At 35.2% G+C, this 24,610-nt stretch overlaps 1 protein-coding gene across 1 annotated transcript in view; it reads left to right on the top strand.

The window, feature by feature from the left end:
* Skap1 (src kinase associated phosphoprotein 1) overlaps window positions 1-24,610 on the top strand; it is a 270,445-nt gene that overhangs the window by 13,243 nt on the left and 232,592 nt on the right. Inside the window, exon 2 of the mRNA XM_047546439.1 lies at window positions 16,575-16,680. Within this exon, the coding sequence (XP_047402395.1) occupies window positions 16,575-16,680 (106 nt within the window). The remainder of the gene's footprint in view (window positions 1-16,574; window positions 16,681-24,610) is intronic.

The following is a 24,610-nucleotide window of genomic DNA, read 5'->3' as shown; positions in this document are numbered from 1 at the left end:
ACTTGCGAGGCAAGCGCTGTACCGACTGAGCTAAATCCCCAGCCCCAATGGCACATTTTTGATGTTGTCATTTCTCTTTAGGATGAGGACATTTGCACCACATGGTCTTGCTCCCTCCTTAGTTGAAGGTAACTGTGGGGAGACCGGTCCTCTAGGGAGTGAATGTTTTGATGTCACAGATGCCTTGGATGGTTTTTGCAGGTAGGGGTGCTTTTCACTCTGGGTGTTACAACTGCAGGGAACCCAAGGTATTCTGATGTGACAGGATGTGATATTTACATCAGAGGAGTTCTCATTGGTAAAATGTTGATCACTTAATAGAAAAACCCACCTGATAGCATGGTGACCTTGGAGGTGCTATATTGAGGGACCTTTTACAATCTCTTCCCTGTTCATTGGTGAGCAGTCTGTTCCAAGCAGGCTTCCTCAGGCACCTTTGGGTTAAAATCACTGTGAGGAGCATCATCTTCTAAATTGGAGAGCAAATATATTGAGCTGTAATTTTCTTTTCCTTAATGTCTTTATCGAGTTTTGGTATCCAGGTTATGCTGGCTTCATAAAGTGTATATAATACTAGAGATACAGTCCCTCATGTGGCCCTTCCTTTTGACTTCTTTGTGTTTTCTTGCTTATATGCTCCTTTATCTAGTAAGCTTATGGGCATATTTTTAGAGCAGATATCTAAAAATCTGATGAGACACATGAAAGAAATTGTCTTTGTGTCCTTTGATTTCCCTGAGTCAATGCCACTTGTGGTGAAAGAACGAGTACTTAAATTAACACATGAACTCCTGAAGCATTTTGAAAGGAAGATTTTCAAAAAATTAATTTGAAGTAAAATCTAAAAGGTAAAGTCAAAATAAAAATATTAATTTGTCCTTAGTGACATCATTAGAGAGTAATTATGTCCTATTAATTCATTGTTAACAAATTAATAGATATTTTACTCATTAGAATTTAGTACTTGTTAATTATATCTCAGTAAAACTAGATGGAGGGAAGAATTTAGTAGAAAGAAATGAAGTTCAAAATAACATGTGCGTGTGTGTGTGTGTGTGTGTATCATCTATTGGAATAGTGTGCCTGTGTGTATGCATGTAAATATATATACTACACATGCATACACGTTTACATACTATACACACATATATATACACTCGGGAGGCTGAGGCAGGAGGATCTCAAGTTTGAGAAAAGCCTCAGCAACTCAGAGAGATCATGTCTCAAAATAAAAAGTAAAATGGACTGGGGCTGTAGCTCAGTGGTACATTGCCTCTGGGTTCAATCCCCAGTACCCAAACAAAAAACAATGACAAAAAAGAATAATTTCAATAATTTCAGATTTACAGAAAAATTTGGCAGGTGGAGTTTCCCTATTCCTTCTCTTTTTCTGGTTTCCTTTATTATTAACATTTTACCTTAGTATGGCACTTTTGTTATAATTAATGAACAAATACTGACACATCATTAACTAAAATCCATGGTTTATTCAGTTTTCCTGCTTTTACCTATTGCCCTTTTTTCTATTCCTGGATCCTAGCCAGGATACTTCATTTATTTTAGTCTCCTTGGGCTCCTCTTGGCTATGACCATTTCCCAGACTTTCCTTGTTTTTGACGACCTTGACATTTTTGAGGAGAACTGGTCAGGTGTTTTGTAGAATGTTTCTCTATTAGAATTTGTCTAGGGTTTTTCTAATGATTAGACCAGAGTTGTGGGGAGGAAGATCACAGAGGAAATGTGCCATTTTTATCACATCATTCAAGGGTGCACACTATCGACATGATTTATGACTTGATGTTGACCTTGAACACCTGGCTGAGGTGGTGTGCGTCAGGTTTCTTCACTGTGAAGTTACTCTTTACTCTCCCTTGCCATCCTGCACTACCTGGAATGAAGTCACTGTGTGCAGCCTCACTTTAGAGTGGAGTATTTACATAAATGATCTGGAATTCCTCAGCACTGGATAAGCGCCTCTTGTCTCCCGTTTGTTAATTTATTTCATTATATATTTATATCAGTATGAACTCATGGATACTTATTTCATGCTCCAGGTTATAATCCAATATTACTTTATTTTCTTGCTCAAATTGTTTCAGCTTTGACCATTGGGAGCTCTTTCAGTTGGATACTGTGCTCCATTTGGCATGTCGCGTCGGTGTGTGTGTGTGTGTGTGTGTGTGTGTGTGTGTTTTCAGAATTTTCTTAAGTTTTGGCACTGTAAGATACTCTTGTATATTTCCCACACCTGTTCCTGGATCAGCAATATCCTGGGGAGCATTTGTTTCTTGTATTGAAGATGAAACCAAGATGGGGTTGAAGAATGTAACTCTTTGGAATAACACATGCTTAGCATGCATGAGGTACTGGATTCAGTCCCCAATATAGACATACAAACATGCAGATAAAGAAACCAAGATGTAGGTGCTAGGTGTGCTTGATGGAATGTCACTTCTTTTAGGCCCTCCCAACAGTCAAAGTAAAGAAATATATTTGGGCATAGTAACTCAATGTATATTAACATATCTATAAACCTTTCTATATTTAACTATCTCTATAAAGTTATATATGAGTTCTTGCCAATGTCTTCAACTCTAATTCATTACCGCAAGTTCTAGATTCTTCTCCTTGCTCTTCTTGCTGCTTGCTACCTTCCTTTCCACTCTGGCACCTACCATTCACCATCCATTTACTCAATCACTCTATCAGAGTAAACATTTATAGTAATGTGAGAATTGTTAAGCAGACAACTCAATTGACTGGAGTTCAGTATTTATGTGCAATTTCTTGTGCCTTTAGTTTTATGAACTCTATTCATCTCCAGAGCTATGTAGCACCTTTCCCCATCCCTTTAGTGAGGTTATTTCATAGACTTGTAATACATTTAGGTTATATTGCTACAGTCTTCATCTACCAACCTGAGTATTTGAAATTTACAGATATCAAGGGCTTACGTTTTGTGTTGCAAAGTTCTATAGGTTTGGACAAATGCATAATGTCATGGGCCCTCCATTACAGTATCAGAAACTGGGGTTTCACTGTCCTAAAAATTCCTGGTGCTTCCTCTGTGCATTCCTCCTCTGCTCTTGTGAACCTCTTGCCAACCACTGATCTTTTAACTCTCTTTCTATAGTGTTGCCTTGTCCAGGACATCATGTCATTGGAATCACACAGTGTGTAGTCTTTTCAAACTGACTCTTTGACTTAGCCACATGCATTTACATTCCCTCCAAGTCTTTTTTGTGGCTTAATAGGTCATTTTTTTAGAATACTGAATAATATCCCATTGTATGAATGTGTCATAATTTGAGCATCCTAGTTGCCTCTTAAGAGACATCTTGGTTGCTTCTAGCTTTTGGCAATAATGAATAAAGTTGCTGCAAACATTCATGTATTTGTGTGGACTCAAGTTCTCAGCTCAATTGGGAAAATACTTAGGAGCATGATTGCCAGATCTTATGGTAAAACTACGTTTAGATTTGTAAGAAACTGCCCAATTGTCTTCTGAAGTGTCTGTCCCACTTAGTAGTTCCATCAACAATGAAGGAGTGGTCATGTGGCTCCATATTTTCACCAGCCCTTGGTATTGTCAGTGTTTTTGGAATTAGCTGTTATATGGATATGTTATAATGTCTCATTATTGTTTTAATTTGCAATTCCCTAATGACATAACAAACACCCTTTCATCTGCTTATTTGTCCTTTGTATATCCTCTGTGTGAGATGTCTGTTGCCCACTTTTTAATTAGGTTGTTTGTTTTCTTATTGATCTCAAGCCTTCTTTCTATGTTTTGGATTAAAGATATTTATCAGGTATGTGTTTTGCAGATTTTTTTCCCAGTCTGTGGCTTGTCTTTTCATTCTCTTAACAGTTTTTTTTTTCATAGAGCAGAATTTTCCAATTTAATGAAAACTATCCTATTTTTTTTTTTTAACATTATCATGCTTTTGGTGTGGTATCTAAAAACTCGAGGTTATCTGGATTTCCTCCTGTATTTTTTTTATTTTTTATTTTTTGCAGTGCTGGGGATTGAACCCAGGGCCTTGTGCTTGCAAGGCAAGCACTCTATCAACTGAGCTATATCCCCAGCCCTTGTATTATTTTTTAAGATTTTGTAGTTTTCTGTTTTATCCTTGGGTATTTTACACTTTGAATTAATTTTTGTAAAAGGCATAAGAACCGAGTCTAGGTGCTTAACTATTATTATTATTATGATGATGATGATGTTGTTGTTGTTGTTGTTGTTTTTACTATTTGTGTATGAACATCCAGTTATTCTAGCACAAACTGTTAAACAAGAGTACCCTCTCTCCCTTGAATTGCCTTCACTCCATTGTCAAAGATCAGTTGGCTGTGTTTGTGTGGGTCTCTTTCTGGGCTCTCTGCTCTGTGTCATTGATGTATGTGTCTGTTCTTAAAACAGTTCCACTCTATCTTGATCTCTGTAGCCTTAGAGTAAGTCTTAAAGTCAAGTAATATCAGCCCTCCAACTTTCTTCTTCCTCTTTCTCCTTTTTCTTCAATAAAGATATGCTGTGTGAATTTTTTTAACTCCTTAAATTTTCTTCATGAATATTATTTTAAGTGGCTATGCAGCATTTTATTATATGAATCTGTAAAATAACCAGTAACCAGTATTAAATGGGAAAACTCAAGAATATTTGATATCCTAGTTTCATAAATGAAAAATTAAAAGGTTCTGTTAGGGGCTGGGGAGATAGCTCAGCTGGTAGAGTGCTTGCCTCGCAAGCACAAGGCCCTGAGTTCGATCCCGAATACCAAAAAAAAAGGTTCTGTTAGCATAGAAAAAAATTGAAGGAATGGTGGGATTGCAAATTATTTTCATTGTTTTCTTATATCAATTTATTTTTTTTCCAAATTTTCTACAGTGAGTAGCTATACTTTTTTTTTTTTTAATAGAGGGAAACAAACTTGTTTGTGTTTGTTTTCTAGAGACTGAGAAATATCTTTTCTTCCTTTTTCCCTCTTAATCTCTTTAAATATTTTCATAGTTGCATAGTATTCAAATATGAATGTATCATAATTTAGTTACCAGTAATTGTATTATTGGTGCTCTAGGTAGAGATTAGAAGCTCAGGCTCTGGAGTTCATGTCTTGGTTGGACCACTTGCTGTTTGGGGTAAACTGGGAAAAAATTTCATAACCTTGGTTTTCTCATACAGAGAATGGAGCAATAGTATCTACCTCATAGGTAGTCATATTCTGATGTGACATGATGTTATGTTTATGTTAGATTTTGTTTTAAAAGCATTGATCACCTACTAGAAAACTCACCAGTTAGAGCAGAGAGCAGTGGTACACCCCTGCAATCCCAGTGACTAGGGAGGTCGAGGCAAGAGGATCAAAAGTTAGAGGCCAGCCTCAGTAATTCAGCGAGCCCTAAGCAACCTAGCAAGATGCTGTCTCAAAAACATAAAAATAAAATCAACGGACTGGGGATATGGCTCGGTGGTGGTTAAGCACCCCTGGATTCAATCCCCAGAACCAAGAAAGAAGGAAGGAAGAAGGAAGGAAGGAAAGAAAGAAAGAAAGAAAGAAAGAAAGAAAGAAAGAAAGAAAGAAAGAAAGAAAGAAAGAAGGAAGGAAGGAAGGAAGAAGGAAGGAAGGAAGGAAGAAAGAAAGAAAGAAGAAAGGAGGGTTAGGAGGGAGGGAGGGAGGGAAGGAGGGAAGAAAGGAAGGAGGGAAGGAAGGAAGAAAAGAAGGAGGAGGAGGAGGAGGGGGAGAGAAAGGAAGGAAGGAAGAAAGGAAGAAAGAATGAAAAGAAAAGAAAACCTACCAGTTTGAGTGGAGGTGAGCTTGGTTAAATAAGAAGATGATATACTGAGGAGCCTATTTCAGTATCTTGGTTCAATGGCAAGTTCTTGTGAAGCAGTAATCACGAGGCTACTCAGGTACCCTTCTATCATGTTCTCCATACATAACATCAACTTCTAATTTGAAGGACAAATGTACATATTTCTTGGTCTCTAATTCTGTTTCCTGAATGTCTTTATTTTGGTGTCAGGAAATATTGGCCTCATCAAATGAGTTGCAAAGTGTTCCCCCCTTCCATTTTTTGAAAGAATTTTTGTAATATTGGTATTATTTCTACCTTAAATGATAGACATCACCTGAAAAATCACCTGGGCCTGTCTTTCCTTTCTAAAAAAAACAGTTTTTAGCTACATATTCAATTAGTTCTTTAATAGATAAAGGAATTTTGCAGTTTTTTAGAATATTTTGTGAAGTTGTGCTTTTCAATTTTTGTTTCATCTGTCAAGTTTATTAGCAAAAAGATGTTGATAATATTTATTCTTTTAAAATCTGCGAGATTTTTCATAATATTTCTTCTTTATTCCTGATATTGGTAATTTGTGTTTTTTTTCCTATGATAATTCTTGTTAGAAGTTTATCAAATTTATTCAACTTTTAAAATAACAATTGGGTGCAGTGGCTCATACCTGTAATCCTGGCAATTTGGGAGGCTGAGGCAGGAGCAAGACTGACAAGATCTAGGTCAGCCTTAGCAAATTAGCAAGGCCCTAAGCAACTTAACAAGATTCTGTCTCCAAATAAAACATAAACAGGACAGGGGATGTGGCTCAGTGGGTAACAACCCCTGAGTTCAATCCCCACTACCAAACAAACAACACAAAACAAAAACAAAAAATGATGTTTCTGCTATTTAATTGATTTTTGCTCTTATTACTTTCTTTCTCTTACTTGAAATTTAATTTGTTCATCTTTGTCTAGCTCCTTAAAGTGAAAACTTAAGACTATGTTTCTCCTCTAATCTAAACATTTTAAGCTTTACGTTTCCTTCAAGCATGGATTTGGTTGCATCCTATGAATTTTGATATATTTTATAAAACTCAGTTTGAAATATTCTGCAGGTTCAGAGAAAAATATTTCTTCCTTGATATACATCATTTAAAGTTGTTAAGGCTTTTTAGATATCTTACTGTTATTTGATTCAGAAAATATGCAATATTCTATAAGTTCTTTTTTTTTAATATCTAATAAGACTTAATATGGCTAGGGATGTAGTTTAGTGGTAGAGCACTTTCCCAGCAAGGGAACTGAATGGGTTAAATTCCCAGCATTGCAAAAATAAACAAACAAAAACCCCAAACCGCCCCCAGACTTTTAATATGGCCTAGAATATGATGTCTTTGGTTGAATATTCCACGTGCAATCAGGTATGTCCTATACAAGTCAATTAGGTCAAAATAGTTGATAGTGTTTTGGGGGTCCTTTATCCTTACTAATTATTTGTCTCATTCAATTTTATTCTAAGAGAGTATGATAAAGTCCCCAACTATGATTGTGTCTATGTCTTTGGCTCTTTTTAGTTCAGTTGGAGTTTGCTTTAAGTATTTTGAAACTCAGCACCTCTTTTTCTCTGGTAATACTCCTTCCACTGTTTTTGGTGGGGGTACTAGGGATTGAACCCAGGGATTCTACCACTGAGTTGCATCCTCAGTCCTTTTTTGAGAAAGGGTCTTGTTAAATTGCTGAGGCTGACCTTGAACCTCCATCCTCCTATCTCAGCATCCCAAATCACTGGGATTAGGCATATAATACTGCACCCAGCAAATAAGTCCTTTCTTCCTCCTCCTTCTCCTCCATCTCCCCCTCCTCCTCCTCTTCCTTTTCCTCCTCGTTTTCTTTTCTTTTCTTTTTTCTTGGTATTGGGATTGAACTCAGGCCCACTTAACCATTGAGCTACATCCCCAGTCCCTTTTTCATATTTTATTTAGAGACAGTCTCGCTGAGTTGCTTGGGGCCTCACTAATCTGCTGAGGCTGACTTTGAATTTTCGATCCTCCTGCCTCAGCCTCTGAAGCGGCTGGGATTACAGGCATGTGTGACCATTTCTGGAAGTCTACTTTGTCTGACGTTAAAATAGCCATTCAATCTTCCTTGTTCTTCCTGTTTGCATACTATATGGTCTTCCATTCTTTCACTTTGAGCCTTTGCCTTTATATTTAAAGTATGCTTCTTATAGACAGCATGTAATTGAGTCTTGAATTTTTATTCAGTCATTCTCTGGGGTGAATTGGACTGTGCAGTTTATTTACATCTAAAATAACTATTGTTATGGGTGGACTTAGGGTCTACTATTTTACTATCTGCCTTTCTGTTGTCATATTTTTCTGCTTTTTAAATTCCATTTTTATCTATTGTTTTTTAAACCATACCTCTTCATTTTGTTTATTAGGGTTGCCCCAGTGAGTACCCATGCACCTTAACCTAACACCGTCCATTTGGAGTTAATTTTGGATCACTGAAGAAGTTTCATTTACTCCTCCTCTCCCATCCCCTGGGCTGCTGTCGCCCCACATTGTGCATGCAGGCATGTTGTAAACTGTGCAATGCAGTGTTGTAACCCGTGCTTTAAATCGCCTCTTGTCTTTTGAAGAAATTAAGAGCAATAATGTTTTCAAATTTACCTATTTAGCATTCTGGTACTCCTGGAGACGTCACCTTCCACTGTCAGTTCCTTCAGCTAGGTGATTTCTTTTAGTGCAGGCTTCCTAGCCACAAACAAACAAAAACAAAAAAAAAAACCCCAAACAAAAAAGCCACCCAACAACAACAACAAAATTAAAAAGCAGTTTTTTTAAATCTGAAAAATGTCTTTATGATGTCCGTATTTTGATGACTGTTGTCACTGGATATAGAATTTGAAGTTGACAGGGTATGGGTTTTGTTGTTTTCCTTTCAATACTTTAAGTATGTCATTCCACTGTTTTTTGGCCTTCAATATTTTTGATGAAAACTCACCTCTCATTCCTGTCACTGTTTCCCTGTGTGTAAGGGGTTGTTTCTTTTGGCCACTTTGAATTTTTTCTCTTTATCTGTGACTTTCAGTATTTTGACTGTAATATGCCCATGTTAGTTTTCTTTGTATTTTTCTAGTTGAATTTCACTGAGATATATAGATAAATATTCTTGGTGCTGGGGATGGAACCCAGGGCCTGGAGCTGAGCTATACCCCCAGCCTAGAAATTGACGTATTTTCAGTAACTGTTTCATTGAGATTCTCAGATTTATTTGAATGGCATTTTATTTTATTAACATCGTACCTTACATTTGAAAATAGTCTTTTAAAATGGTAAAATGATACTATCACAAAACTTAAATTATCCATAAAAGCACAGAGAAGAAAAAATTTTAAAAAAATCTTGAAATCTATAAATTATTTCTATAAAATATTTCATTAGCTTGATAACAATTCTCCATTTGTTCCTGCTCCCCTTTATTTTACCTACTTTTTGCATATTTATGCTTTCTCTCCTTTTTTTTCTTGATTACATCTGCTAATGGTCTGTTAATTTGTTGGATTTCCCCATAACTGCTGAAAAATCCCAGCTCTTAATTCTTGGTTAGCTTTTATACATTTTTTCCTCTATTTTCAATGTTAGTGGTTTTTAAATGAAACCTCTTTAAAGAATAAAATCTTATATGAAATGCCCGTGTAGAAAATTGATAAAAACTGAGCCCTGGTGATTAAAGAAAAGAGGAGTGAGGGGCAGGGAGGGAGTTTCCCAGCCCACCCTCCTTCCCCACCCTCCCGCACCCTCCGCTTCCTTATCAGAGGCTTATGACTCCAGAGAGCGCCGTTAGAAAACTGCTGTTCTGAGTCATTAATTTCTGCTTTTATCTTTATTGTTTCCTTCCTCCTATTTTCCATAGGCTTATTTTATTGCTCTTTTCTGATTTCTCAAGTTTGGTGCTTAATGCAGTTGTTTTTATTCTTTCTTATTTAACACTGAAAATATTTAAGCCTGAGAATTTGTCACTGTAGAATGCTGGTTATATCTTATAATTTTTATACAGGCTATTTTTTTTTCTTCCATAGTAATTATAATTTTTTAGTTTCTCTTTGGCCTAGAATAGATGTAGGAGTTGATGTTTTCTATGTCTAAAATTTGGACGGATTTGTCTATTCCTTAATAAGTAAGTTCTGGTTTTATTTCATTACGGTTAAAAAATAAAATTTTACTAATTTTGAGTAAGTGAATTCTTAAAGAAATCATTGCTGTTTCTTTGCAATCCTCTGTTTAATTGACCTTTTTAAATCTTCCGTGGCAGTTTGTAAAGTCTGTATTTTGTTGTTAGGTTACAAAGTCTAGTTCACCATTACTGTCGTTTTTGTATTTATTTGAATACTGTATATCTGCACTGTTGAATGTAGTAGCTGCGCCTCACATGGGACTACTGAGCACTTGAAAAGTGATTAGTCTGATCTGAGATGTGTTGTAAGAGTAAAATTCACACTGAGTTTTGAAAATCTAATACAAAAAAAGCAAAATATCCCAATAACTTCTAAACTGCACATTAAAATGACCATATTTTGGACCCATAGGATTAAACAAAGAAATAAATGCCATTAAAATTGATTTTTTTTATGTATTTTAAAATTTTCTCATTTTTAAGGGAAAATTTATGTATAGCTTGCATCGTTTCTACCTGATAGACTCCATCATTACATTGTCTATTTTGTCTAATTGATTTGTCCAGGATTAGTAGTGGCATTTGAATAGTTTTTCCAGTAATTTCTCTACATATATTTCTCACAATTTTTACTGTAACTATTTTGGTACTATGCTATTTAGCACATAAGGTTAGAAATAGGTTATTTTTATTGAACATTATACTTTATATAAAAAAAATGACTCTTCGCCCTACTTTAAATTGTTCCTTGAATTCTACTTTGATATGACTTATTGCCATTCTTGCTTTTAAAATAATTTGCCTATGATGTTTTTGCATACCTCTCTTCTTTTAATTTCAGTTTCATTTTGTGAGTATCTTTTAAATAATAATTAAATTCACTTTATTTTTTGAAATAATGTGAAAATCTTTGCTACAGAAGTGTAGAAGATACTTGGGTATCAAAGTTGAACTTTTTACAAAATCATCATCAATGATATATCTTTTTTTTTTTTTTTCTTTTTTTTTTGGTGGTGCTGGAGATCAAACCCAGGTCCTGTGCATGCTGGACAAGCACTCTACCACTGAACTAAATCACTCAATTTATTTTACTAGTTCCATTTTTATAGTTTTTGCCTTTTTCCTCTATTTTATTATATTAAATATTTTCAAAATCTTCAATTCTACTTTTATTACGTTCATGTTTTGAAAAATCATAGTTAAGATTATTTTCTTTAATTATCACTGTCAAAGGTGGACTAGAACCCATTGACTTTTTGTAAATGTGTCATTTAGCATTTTTTTTTTTCTATCCTTTTCCCGACTGGGAACTTGCATTTCAGGTTTTCATCATCATCTTTTTCTTTCTTTTCTTTTCTTTTTTCTTGATACTGGGGATTGAACCCAGGGGTGCTCTACTACTGAGCTACATCCCCAGCCCTTTTTATTTTTTATTTTGAGACACGGTTCTTCTGAGTTGCCGAGGTTGGCTCAAATTCGCATTCCTCTGGCCTCGGTTCCCAAGTTGCTGGGATTACATGTGTGTCACCACACCTGGCATCCATCGCCACCTTTTTCTCTTTGTGGACGAGAGTATCCTGGAGAAGACGTTTTTCAGGAAAGACTATAGGTGGTGGAGATTCAGAGTCTCGACTATTGAGAAATATTTCTCTGTTCTCCTATATCCCCAACATCCTGGCTATGTTTAGAATTGTTGGAGCACAGTGGTTTTCTTTTAAAACTCTGTAAGAATTTCATCTAATGCTACTTATTTTGTGTAGAGGAACTTTTGATTTTGTTTTTCTTTTATGAGTGACTTATTCTTTCTGTCTGACTGAGAGATGTTTTCATTTTCCTTAAATTTTGAAAAGTTCAGAAGGGTAGGTGCAGTATTATATGTATGTATGTATGTATTTATATTTTAACAGCTTAATTGAGATAAAATTCACATATCATACAACTCATGTAAAGTATACAATTCAATGACTTTTAGTTTTTTCAGAGTTGTGTAACCATTACCAACAGTAAATTTCATAACATTTACATTTTAAAAAACCCCCAAATCTCTTAACCTTTACCTCCCAATACTTTTCCCCAATTCTCAGTCTTAGGCAACCATCTAGTAATCTAATATACTAAAGTACTTTGTTATTCTTTCTTCCTTTCTTTCTTCCTTCCTTCCTTCCTTCCTTCCTTCCTTCCTTCCTTTCTTTCTTTCTTTCTTTCTTTCTTTCCTTCCTTCCTTCCTTTCTTTTTCTTTCTTTTTGTGCTGAGGTTTGAACCCAAGCCTCATGCATGCTAAGCGTGTGCTATATCACTGAGCACACATCCCAGCTCCTGCTAATCTTCTATTTCTGTAGATCTGCCTAATCTGTATATTTCAAGTAAATGGAATCATACAATATGTGGTCCTTTGTAGCTGGCTTCTTGCACTAAGCCTAATGATTTCACAGATTCATCCATCAAGTAACATCTATCAGTATTTCATTTCTTTTTATTGCTGAATAATATTCCATCATATGGATGTGCACGATTATCCAGTTGATTGACATTTGGGTTGTTTTCACTTTTTTCTTAACTATTGTGAATGTCGCTGCTAATAATTTCATGTACAAGTTTTGTTTGAATACCTGTTTCTCTTGGGTATATATCTAAGTGGTAGATTTGCTGGTTCATATGGTTATTTTCTGTTTAGCCTTTTTAGATAACTGGACATTCCCATCAGCAATGTATGAAAGTTCTAATTCCTCTGTCACCTCAACAATGCTTATTATTGTCTTTCTTTTGGATTATAGTCATTCTAGTGGGTGTGAAATAGCATACTATTGTGTTTTGATTTGCATTTTCTTAAGGGTTAGTGAAGTTGAGCATATTTTCATGTGCTTATTGGCTTATTTGTGTATTTTCCTTGGAGAAATACCTGTTCAGTTCCTTTACTTATTTTTAAATTGGGTTATTGCCTTATCATTATTGAACTGTACAAGTTCTTGATTTCTTCTTAGCTGTATTGTTTGCAAAATCTTCTTTTCTCTGGGTTGTCTTTTCACTTTCTTTTTTTTTTTTTTTTTTTTTTTTGGGGTGCTGGGGATCGAACCCAGGGCTTTGTGCTTACAAGGCAAGCACTCTACCGACTGAGCTATCTCCCCAGCCCTCTTTTCACTTTCTTAATGGCATCCTTTGAAGCACAATAGGTTTTAATTTAATTTTAATTTTGATGATGTCCACTTTTTTCTTTTGTTGTATGTTCTTTAGGTATATCTAAGAAATCATTGCTTAGCCCAAAATTTATACCTCTTTCTTCTGATAGTTTGGTAGTTTGAGCTCTTACCTTTGAATCTTCGACTCAGGTTGAGTTAATTTTTTTAGGGTCTTGCTATGTTGCTTAGGCTGCTCTTAAATTCCTGGGCTCAAATGATCCCCTCATCTTAACCTCCTGAGTGCTGAAACTACGGGCATGTTCCACTGTGGCTAGCTTAGTTAATTTTTGTATGATGTATGAGTTAGAAGTCCAACTTCATTCTGTTTTGCATGTGTATATTCAGTTGTCCCAGAATTTGTTGAAAAAACTAGTCTTTCTCCATTGAATTATCTTAACATTCTGGCCAATAATTGAGCATAGGTTAATGATTTATTTCTGGATTCTCATTTTTCCTTTTATCTGTATATCTATACTTACATTAGTAACATATTGCCTTGAGTGCTGTATAGTTTTGTGGGAAATTTTAAAATTAAAAAGTACAAGTCCTCAAGATCTGTTTTTCTTTCTCAAAATTGTTTTGGCTAGCTGGGAAGGGTGGCACATGCTTGTAATCCCAGTGACTTGGGAGACTGAGGCAGGAGTCTTGCAAGTTTGAACTAGCCTCAGCAATTGAGTGAGGGTCTCAACTATTTTGAGAGATCCTGTCTCAAAATGAAAATAATAATTATTATAATAAAAAGATTCGGGCAGTCCCCAAAAGTCAAATGTTAAATGTTTTCTCTGATATGCAGAAGCTAATCCAAAGTGGGGGTGTATGTAAAACAAATAGATCAGTGGAGTAGATGAAGGGAATTGAAGGGAGAGGAGGGATAGGATAAGGAAAGAACAGTGGAATGAATCTGAACTAATTTTCCTACGTACAAATATGAATAAACCACAGTGAATCTCACCATCATTTGTATCCACAGAGAATAATTTAAAAAAAACTATAAGTAAATAACAGAAAGATCAGTAGAGTAGAAGGAAGGGAATGGGGGAGGGAGGAGGGGAGAAAAGGGGAAGTACTGGGCACTGAATTATATTCCATGCTTTTATAATTTTGTCATAATGAATCCTAATGTTATGTATATCTAAAAAGAACAAATAAAAAGAAAAAAAAGAAGAAGAAGAAAAGGCTGGGAATGTGGCTTTGTGGTTAAGCACCTCTGGGTTTAATCCTGGTTAAAAATAAAAATTGTTTTGGCTACTTTGAGTCCCTTGAATTTCCAAAGGAATTTTAGATCAGCTTGTGAAATTCTTCAAAAAATCCAGATGGGATTTTGATAGGGACTGCCCTGAATCTTTACAGCAATTTGAGGACAATTGCCATCTTAACCATACTAAATCTTCCAATTCATAAACACGCATTGTCTTTCCATTTATTTAGCTCTTCTTTAAATTCTTTAACAATGTTGTGTAGTTTTCAGAGTTTAAGTTTTACTCTTCTTTTGAAAAATTTATTCTTAAGTATTTGATTATTTTTAATAAAATCTTAAATGAAATTCTCTTAAAATTTTTTTGGTTTGTCTTTTGCTATTATATAGAAATACTTATTGATCTTGTGCCTTACACACTTGCTGAACTCTTTCATTAGTTCTAGTAGATTTTCAGTGAATTCCTTAGGGTTTTGTATATACCACCTGCAAATAGAGATAGTTTTACATCTTTTTTCCAATCTGGAAATCTTAAACTTCATCTTCTTATCTAATTGCTCTGATTAACATCACTAGTACAATGTTGAGTATAAGCAATGAGAGAAGAATCCTTGTCTTGTTCCTGATCTTAGGAAGAGGAGGAGAGAGCATTCAGTGTTTCACCATTAAGTTCATTGTTAGCTTTTGTTTGTTTTTGGTGCTGGGGATTGAACACTGGGCCTTGCATGTTATCCTATACTCTACCACTGAACTGTACCATATCCCCTAGTTGTGGGGTTTTGGTAGATGTTCTATATCAGACTAAGGCTGTTTCCTTCTATTCCTGATTTTTCAAGTGTTTTTATCATGAAGGCTATTGAATTTTGTCAAATGTTTTTTCTGTTTATCGAGATGATCATGTGGTTTTTGTCCTAGTAATATGATATACGGCATTAGTTGAATCTCAGATGCTATTTGTTTTTTACTTTTTAATTCAACTTCCCATTTCCGTGTTTTTTAGCAATCAGAGGACCCTGGAGGAACCCACTAAGTGACATCTGCAATGGATGCAATATAGGGCTTAGATGTTGCTTTTGGTTCTTTGTGAAATTTTCAGTTTCCAGGACTTTGTACCTCATCAAAAGTCCTAGTGATGGTTATTTAGGATATATATCTTTTTGGTTTGATATTATTGAGTGGTATAAATGTAAAACAAATTTTGGGGTGTGCTTATGTAACAACTGTATAAATTCATAACACTATTTTTATGGTATATATGATACAGTTTCATTTTATAGGCACAACTTTTGGAGACCCAAATTTAACTATATTATTTATATCCTTTTTAGAAATGATAAACATTTTGTGCAGAATGAAATGTGTAGCTCCTATTTCTGGTAATTGCAATTATTACCAATGTATTTTGCCTTTGGAAATTTGTATGTCCCCCAGTTTCTTCCTTCCACATGCCATGATTTGTTTCATAGTATGTATCTTCATCATGTTCCTATTTTAGTTTTTTGTTTTTGTTTTTGTTTTTTTTTTTGCGGTACTGGGGATCGAACTCAGGGCCTTGTGCTTGTGAGGCAAGCACTCTACCAGCTGAGCTATCTCCCCAGCCCTATGTTCCTATTTTGTAATGTATGTTCACATTAATTGCAGTTTCTTTCTCTTGGATGCATTTTTCTTTTCAATGTGGGTTCCTTCCCTTGTTTGCAGTGTCATTTTCATTGATGATGCATCTGCTAATTAACGTTTCTTCTTTGAATGCCTGCCCTTTTTGTTCTTGATTTTGCAGTTAAGCTCTATTTTTTAAAATTTCGGCTCTAATTATAATATTTCTTTTCTGGCTTCTATTGCTCTGTGACCTTGTGTGACTTATTTGTAATATTTATATTTTTATGAAATTTACAGTTGATCCTCTGCCATCAGTGACAATTAACACATAAATGTATCTTTAAAATGGTTTAGAAAAAGTAGTTATTTTTGGTGGTTAGTATATGCATCACCTTTCTAAATTCATAGTAAAGTCCTGGATTATTAGAACATGACACTTATAAGCATACTTAAATTTTTAGTTAGTCCTTAGTATGGTAAAATATACATAATCAATTCACCATCATGACTATTACTAAGTGTATCGTTCTGTGGCATTGTTCTGCAACTATGAAATTTTTAAGGAGAAAAAAATTCATTTCTTCCAATTTCCCCCTTTCTCCCTTATCACCTCTTTTTTTCTGTTGACTACCTTTCCTTTTCTTTTAGATACTGAAGATTTCCTGGCAGAAGGTTTGAGGGATGAGAATCTCAGTGCTGGTGCAAAGGAGTGCAGAGACCATATTCTACGGGGCTTTCAGCAAATCAAAGCTAGGTTTGTACAAATCAGTTCTGTTATGCTTCCTCGAAAGCTTTGGAAAAATTTATAATTAGTAAACTCTAATAGTGTATAAATTAACAAAGTAAAATACACCATCATAGTCCTTTGTACTTGGCAGAAGCTTAATATTTACTAAATTGAGTTTGAGACAGACAAGCATATGGTACTTTAACAAAATAAAAATATTTTGATAATAATTCATCTTAAGGTAATTATTGTGCTTTAAGCTTTGAAATTTTGTGTTGTCTTTTATTGAACACTTCTGTATTTAACAGGAAAGAAAGACAGGGAAAGCTAAACATTTATGCTTGTCCAAATTACTAAAGGGAAGGCATTAGGCAATATGAGATAATTTTCAGAGTATATTTGGTACTGATTTTCCTTTGACGTCTCGTTCTCTAATAGAAAACTTAAGGCAGGCTTGTTCAGTTGATTCTTTGACAGTACTGGAATGTTTTGGTTCCAGACTGGATTGAAATATCATGCTTATTATGTCTTTTAAATAAGAGGTCTTGATCTAATTTGTGCATCTTAGAATGTGAACACCTAAAGGCACATACACTTGCTGGAGGGGAGAAGAAATAAAAATTTTCCTTTACAAAATATTTCCCAACCACCTTTGCTTGAACTGTGGCAACTGAATGAGAGTTGAGGATGAATGTTACTTTGGCCTTTTCCAACCTGGGGTGGTATGATTCAGAATGTTCAAACTGGGAACTCTTTGAGAACATCTGCAGGGTTATGGCTGGGATTTAATTTGCATGGCCACCCGTTCTTAGTGTCTACTTTAAAAACCTCATTGAAACTCCTTAGAAGCAGGGAATTTTATCCTTTGGAAGGGCACAGTCAGAGTCTATTCCCTCCAGGAATGTGAGAGAACCTCACGAGATGCCCTGCTGGATCTTAATCGATCTTTCCTGCTGGCTAATTAAGCATCACTTTTACTCAGCGACTGGGGACTGTGTAATTATCAGCCTGGGTTGCCCTGAATAATTGAAATAAACAGAATGCAGAAGAGGGGAGCTTTTTGCAAAAGTGGGGAGTATCTATAATTTTTAGTAGACTGAAAGAGCATTGAAAACAAACTTCTGTACAATGTTACTTCACTAGTAGGTAGTAAAATAGGCTTAGTTATGCACATGGAGGCTTAGTTAGTAACCCACAGAATTTTTTATTTTCACAAATTTGTGTTTGTATTATATAGGATCACTGTAAGGATAGTACAAGGAATAAAAGAATTATTTTAAATTGTATTATAAGGAGGGGAATTTATACTAATGGAACCCCCATATCCACCTAAATATAATTATATTTAAGGATAAGGGATGTAAAAACAATTTTACTGCAGCCGTAGGGACAAAAATGAACAATGAGGGAGAATTCTTTTTTCCCATATTGGAGTCATAGTAGTGGGAAAAGTCTAAATTTTAACCTTAAATGGGTAATAAATGGCAAATATTTGATCATTCATTACTATCAGTTGCATATTACATATTACTTATTGATGTGCATGTGCAGTGCTGGTGGTTGAACACAGGGTCTCACACATGCTAGGCAAGTGCTCTACCACAGAGGTACACCCCCAGCCCTGTGTGTTACCTCTTATCCTCTTTTGAAATGTATACACACGTGCACATATGCACAAACACACAGAAAGAGTATTTCTCATGGAGTAGAGAAGCTTCCTTGTGCTTAAAGAGTGTTTGGTGTGGTTTGTGCGGTAGACACTCAGGAAATAATCAGCAGGAGCTTTAGGAAACATCTGCATTGTTGATGGGAGCTTTCTGTTCATTGATTTGTTGCAAGAAAGATGACACTTTATTTAGAATTTCATAATTATCAGATTGCTGAGGAAATGAGGAGCCAGAAATTAAACTGTGCAAGAAAATGGACAGAGGAGGCTTTCCTTTGGTCAGTTATTTGAAATAACCTTACATCTACCCCTTCATTATTATCCCATTAGTGTAACCCTTGTTTAACCAAATCCTCTTTATTTATGGCTGGTTAACATTGTGTACTTTAATGTATTGGTTCTAGTTGTTTTGAAAATACTGAAAACTTGTGAAATATCAGTCATATTAATTCATGTGACAGTTATTTATGTCTCCCCAAAAGCTGGGTGTGAAAGAAATTTGGAAGTCATCAAACTTGAGAATTAACTATCTATGATAAATGGTGAGTAACACAGAAAAAATTTCAAAGTCATTTAAAAAGTTTCATCTTTAGTCATGTTAAAACAACAGTATGTTAGGGGTTTGGTAAATTTTGAGGTAAGAACCTATCTAAAACTATAATTTGGTACTCCAGTGTTTATTTGGAAGATTGGCCAGAAATCTCTCACATGATAATCTGGGAAAGCCACCAGATCAATATAAATACTATATTTATTTACAACTTCCCACTCTACTGTTTCCTTGTCTCAGTTCTTCAATTCTTTCTTCAATATTGTATTGCTGGAGAATGAAAAAGGTGACGAAAAGTAAAAATAGCACTGCCTCTGATTATTAGTAAATTTTAGGGCCTATTTTTTATGACTGGCTCAGAATTCAGTGGTGTTTTCCACGGTTGTGGACCTGCTAAATTGAAGTGTCTGATGCCATTGCTGCTATTATAATGTGCCACTTGCCACCTTTCTGTTGTCTAGAGTGACTGACTGCAGGAAATGATGATTGTGTCAAGAGTCATAGGTGTTCTCCAAATTCTCATTTGTTATTCAGTACAAGTAACTTACCTCTTCTGTTTCTTCCTAGGCTCAATGACAAAAAAAAAAACAAAATTGAATCTGTGTCTATAGCTACATTTTCCCTCCCCCCACCCCCACCTCCTGGCTTGAAAGTATTACCAAGGAAGGATAATGTTTTCCATATAAGACAAATCAAAACTGAATGGCAATTTCTGTGATTCCAAGGAAATGAAACCCTGTTGCGGTATTTGATGTCCTGAGCTGTGATTTTCATTGCTATTCTTCAAACTGTTTCCTCGCTTAAACCTTCTCCCTAAAAAAACTAATGGCTTTCATATTCTGAGTCCAGGTTTTCATTGAGCTCTTTGGAAAATGCTTAGGATGAAAGTCGGCAAAGACTCCTCTTGCTTTATGATGGTGGTCACTGCAGGATTAGCTCCAGATGTGAGACACCTGGCACGAAGCAGACATCATCTATATGCAGTAACTTGATGACATTCTTACACATTTGGAGAAACAGTAGAGCGTTTCTTAAATGTTTGATCTAGTGGAGTCTGTCTGACAACAATAGTGCATTGAGAGTAGGGGAAGGAATGAAGAATATAGAATATTTTTATTATGGAGGTAGGGATAAATTCTCTCTTGATGGCCCTTTTTGGCACAACTAGTCATTTAATCACTGTTGGAAGTAAAGGCCAGAGCCAATGGAAACAAACTTGGTGTACTGTTTCCTTCTGTGAAACTTAATAACACTAAAGGAGTTCCAAAAAGAGACAAGTAGATTTATAGGCTATTGAAATGGAAAAAAAATAAAGAAATAACTTTGTGTAGCAGGGATATAACACAAACCCCACAAACCCCAGGACATTTCAAGTACAAGCAGAAAGAATATCTTGAATGTGTCTCATAATGGGTGACTTGCCTGTTACTCTGCATGAAACACGAGATACCTAGTACAAATCTCATGAAAATAATTCTAACTTTGGAGATTTTTAGCTTTCTTAACATGGATTTAGTTTTTAAATTAGGTTTAACCTTAAGAATGGATATATAAAATCTAATATCTTTGCATTACAGAAAGAAAGACAAGAAGTTAGTCTGGTATAACTTGGGAGCAAGAGTTTTAAAGTAGTATACTGTAAATCTCATATAGTTAATTACTTAGAATTTTACTTTTCAAAACTGTTGGTTATTGAGCTTAAACACTCCCAGAACAAAACATATTCAAATGAAGCATGCTCATTAAGAGAATGAATGTTCAATGTGCTATTGGTACATTTGTGTTACTCATAAGTTTAAAGATTTGTTCATAACATATCTTTCTATTCTTTAATTTTGTTACTTATCCTGGAGTTTCAGTGCCAATGCAGAAAAAAAAAAAGAGTAGGAGATACTTGCATGATGATTCATCTACATTTAAATAGCTCTGAAATGTTTAAAAGTCATAGCAATAATTGTAGTACTTCTTGAAAGTTAATATTCTTTTTTTTTTTTTTTTTTTTTCTTTTCAGCTTTATTCCTCCTCTTACCCTTAAAAAAAATTAAAGAAGGGCTGGGGACATATCTCAGTGGTAGAGTGCTGGCCTCAAATTCATGAGTCTGTGAGTTTAGTGCCAAATCTCTGTACTAGTTTTCTGTTATTCAGTGAGTGTAACAATTGTGTTAAAGGTTTTTGGACTCTACTTATTCAGGAATGAGGGGTTACATTCGTTGCTCTTATAGTCTAAAATATTCTACAGGTGAGATTGATATAATATTACCTGTTGCTGGTTTCTTGGCTTAACTTTGAGGATCTGAGAAGAAAGATGATCTGATTATGGGTTTTTCTATGGTAAGTTTCTGTCCTTTCAAAGCAGCCTTGAATTCAGTTCTCCCTTTCATTTTATGATGATGATTTTTTTTTTTTTATTCTTTCACTTGTGGGGTTATTTTGGATTTGGTACCAAGATTAAATTGTTCCATTTTCTTTTACATTGGGCTATGTGGTAGTTAAAAAACAATAGATGAAAGCTTCTCCCTTTGGGCATCCTATAAAATAAATATTTTCTGTAAGTAATTTTGACATGTAATAATATTTTATATTTTTCATGCTAAGTAACAGGTGGATTTTTTTAAAAAGTTTGGATGAAGAAATTTATTCTTTCAAAACTCTTTATTGAAAAAGCAGAAATTTTTTTCTTAGATAATCATTTTTCTGTGTATTAACAAGCCTAGTCCTTGATGGCTCAGAATAGATGTCTAATAATAAAACCATACTTATGATATTTTAATTTTATATCTTTGAGATTTTAGATTGAAGTTCAGAAAAATACATTTTAAGGGAGTTTTTTTAGATCACTTGTAAAACTAGGTCATATATAATTCTTCCTAGTACTGAGCTCTTTAGATGGAATAACATGTTCTATCAAGAGTGAAAAGGAATTTTGAAATGTGAGGCAGAGGCAGGCAGGTAACTGAGCTTGCATCCTTCAGGTTGGCTAACCCATTGGAACATCTTTAATAAGCTAAGCACTACTCTTGAGCCATATATTTAGGTTACTGAGATGTGCTTTACTTCTGATGGAATTTTGGTTATCTTTACCACGTGGGCACACTCCTATTTTCTACTCAATAGATAGATTTGTCTTGGTCTCAAAAAAATCCTCAGTGTAAAATTTTTGTTTGTTATTTCCAGAACTCCAGAGTGCTGGGGACTCGAACCCGGGCCTCCAACATGAGAGGCTGGCACTCTACGAGATGTGCTATATGGCCTGCACTAGTGTAAAATTTTTAATACATGAAACTTCTATTTGTAGATGGAAACTCTTTTTTTTTTTTTTTTTTTGAGGTGGGGGGAAACCCAAGCTTGAATTCAGGGGCACTCAAACATTGAGCTACATCCCCAACCCTTTTTTGTTTTTTTATTTAGAAACAGAGTCTCACTGAATTGCTTAGCATCTTGTGGTTGTAATCCTCCTGCCTCAGCCTCCTGAGCTGCTGGAATTTCAGGATGGGCCACCCCGGTTGTAGATGGAAACTCTTAATCCATACCTTGCTTGAAAAGATCATTTGTATGAAATTCAGATCTTCATTTACCGCCATTTGCTTTGCCCTTGAATTAAGCCTTATTTGATCTGGAGCTGGTCTTTTGTCCCAGAGCTGTACTGGGTTTTGTTTTGTGTTTTGTTTTTTTCTGCTTCTAGAAGACCAATGGGAAAAAATGCCTCTCTGTATTCATCTGTTTGTGGATTTCCAGGAGCCTGTGGCTTGGGGGCCTTCCTCATTGTGGTTTTCTCTAATTTGCGTGTTTCCCCTTGTTCTGGCATAGACTCATCCTGTGTCTACTTCCTGTGCTACAGTGAAACTGGAACAGAAGGGAGGGAAGAGCAAAAGCAAGGGGTCAGCTGTCAGGAGCCAAGCTTTTTGTTCTGATGTTATTTCTATAACCCTGACTGAGTGACCTGAAGATTCCCCAAATGAGGACCTTAGGTTTTCTTTTTAGATTGCCTCTCCAAAATGTCGTAGGGAATTTTTTTTTTAACAAATGTTACAAAAATGCAAACATGATTATGGGAAAAATAAAATTTTGTGTGTGTGTGTGTAAAAGAAAAAATAGTAAATTCTACCAACCAAACCTTAAAACCTCTATTTGATTTCTTTTATGGTGTCACTATGATTTTTTTTTTTTAATTTGGAAAATGATGCAGGAAATTTCATTTCCTTTGGTTTTTATTTTATTTCATGATTCTGTTGAAAATGAGTTGAGCCTAATGTGGGTTTTTATCATCACACCATGTGAATCATTTCTTCTTTGGATGCCAGATCTGCTCTCCTACTGTGTAGCCTCATCGAGTCTCCCTGAAGTGCAGTGCTAGCAGGGTTGATAATGAAATGTACTGCTTATCACACTCAGCAAAGGGCTCAGAAAAGATGGGTAGGGGTGGGGGGTGAGAATCAATCCCACAGAAACTTCTCCAGTGCTAGATATTCATATTTATCCCCCTGCATTTAAAACGGAAATGAGCTATCTTATGGTTTTAGTTTTTGATTTACATAAGATGTCACTGCCGCCTTGTCAATGGGAATATTTTGCAGACCAACTGCTGACCTGTTTGGAAAGATCTAAGCCTATGGCCCCAGGTCCAATGCCATTTCTTCATATTTCTTTCAAGACTCTCAGCAGTGCTTTGCAGTAGTTTTGGTTTTTCAGTCCTCAAAGGATGCCCCTTCCAGGGCCAACCTTCTGAAAAAAAAAAAAAAAAATCAGTGTAGGGGAATAAATAGCACAAAAAGGAAAGAGCTGCTATCCCTGTGGCAGCTCTTACTGTAGTTTGACAATTAATAGGGACTTAACTAACCAGTAATACCATGGCATTGCAAAGTCAACAAAATTCCAATTTGATGCTAGTGCTTTGTTGCTACAAATTCCCTACCTGACATGACTCAGTCTTAAATAGTCCAACTTGGAATGGTTTTGTTGTAGATACATGTGGCTAATATTAGATGCATCAGAAGCGCTCAAACTCAAGTACTCTCTTGAATTTGTAAGCCTTGTTACAGTTCTCATTTTAATTTACAGAAAACTTTATATATAATCTCCACTTAGCTATTTCTCTAAGCTTTATTAATGGATGATTCTCATTTGTGAATTCTGCCATAACCACAAGGTCCAATTTTATATTTTCCGAATTGAAACCTTCTACCATGTCTACCTTTTTTTTTTTTTAACAATTCATTTTATTTTTCTCCGTTTTTATTGGTGCATTATACTTATACGTAACAGTGGTAATGCACATAGCAATATAATTTGATCAATATTGTTCCCCAGTATTCCCCCTTTCCCTCATCTTCTCCCTCCCCCAGGTCCCTTTCCTCTACTCTACTGATCTACCTTCTGTTTTCAAGAGATCCCCCCCCATACCTTTTTTGTTCCTTTTTCCTCTCTAGTTTCCATGTATGAGAGAAAATATACAGCCTTTGACTTTCTGAATTTGGCTTAGTTTGCCTAACATAATAAATACTCTCAAGTTATGTCCATTTTCCTGAAAATGGCACAAATTCATTCTTCTAATGATGGAATAAAACACCATTGTGTTTATAAATGTATTTCACATTTTCTTTGTCCATTCACCCATTAATGGGCACCTAGGCTGGTTTAATAATTTGGCTATTGTGAATTGTGCTGTTATAAACATGGGTGTATATGGACCACTGTAGTATGATGACTTTAATTCTTTAGGATAAATACCAAAGAGTTGTCTA

This window comes from Sciurus carolinensis, chromosome 3 (genome assembly GCF_902686445.1).
Source record: "Sciurus carolinensis chromosome 3, mSciCar1.2, whole genome shotgun sequence".
NCBI lineage: Eukaryota > Metazoa > Chordata > Mammalia > Rodentia > Sciuridae > Sciurus > Sciurus carolinensis.
Note: the sequence above shows the minus strand (reverse complement) of the source record. Positions and strands in the feature narration are given on the sequence as shown.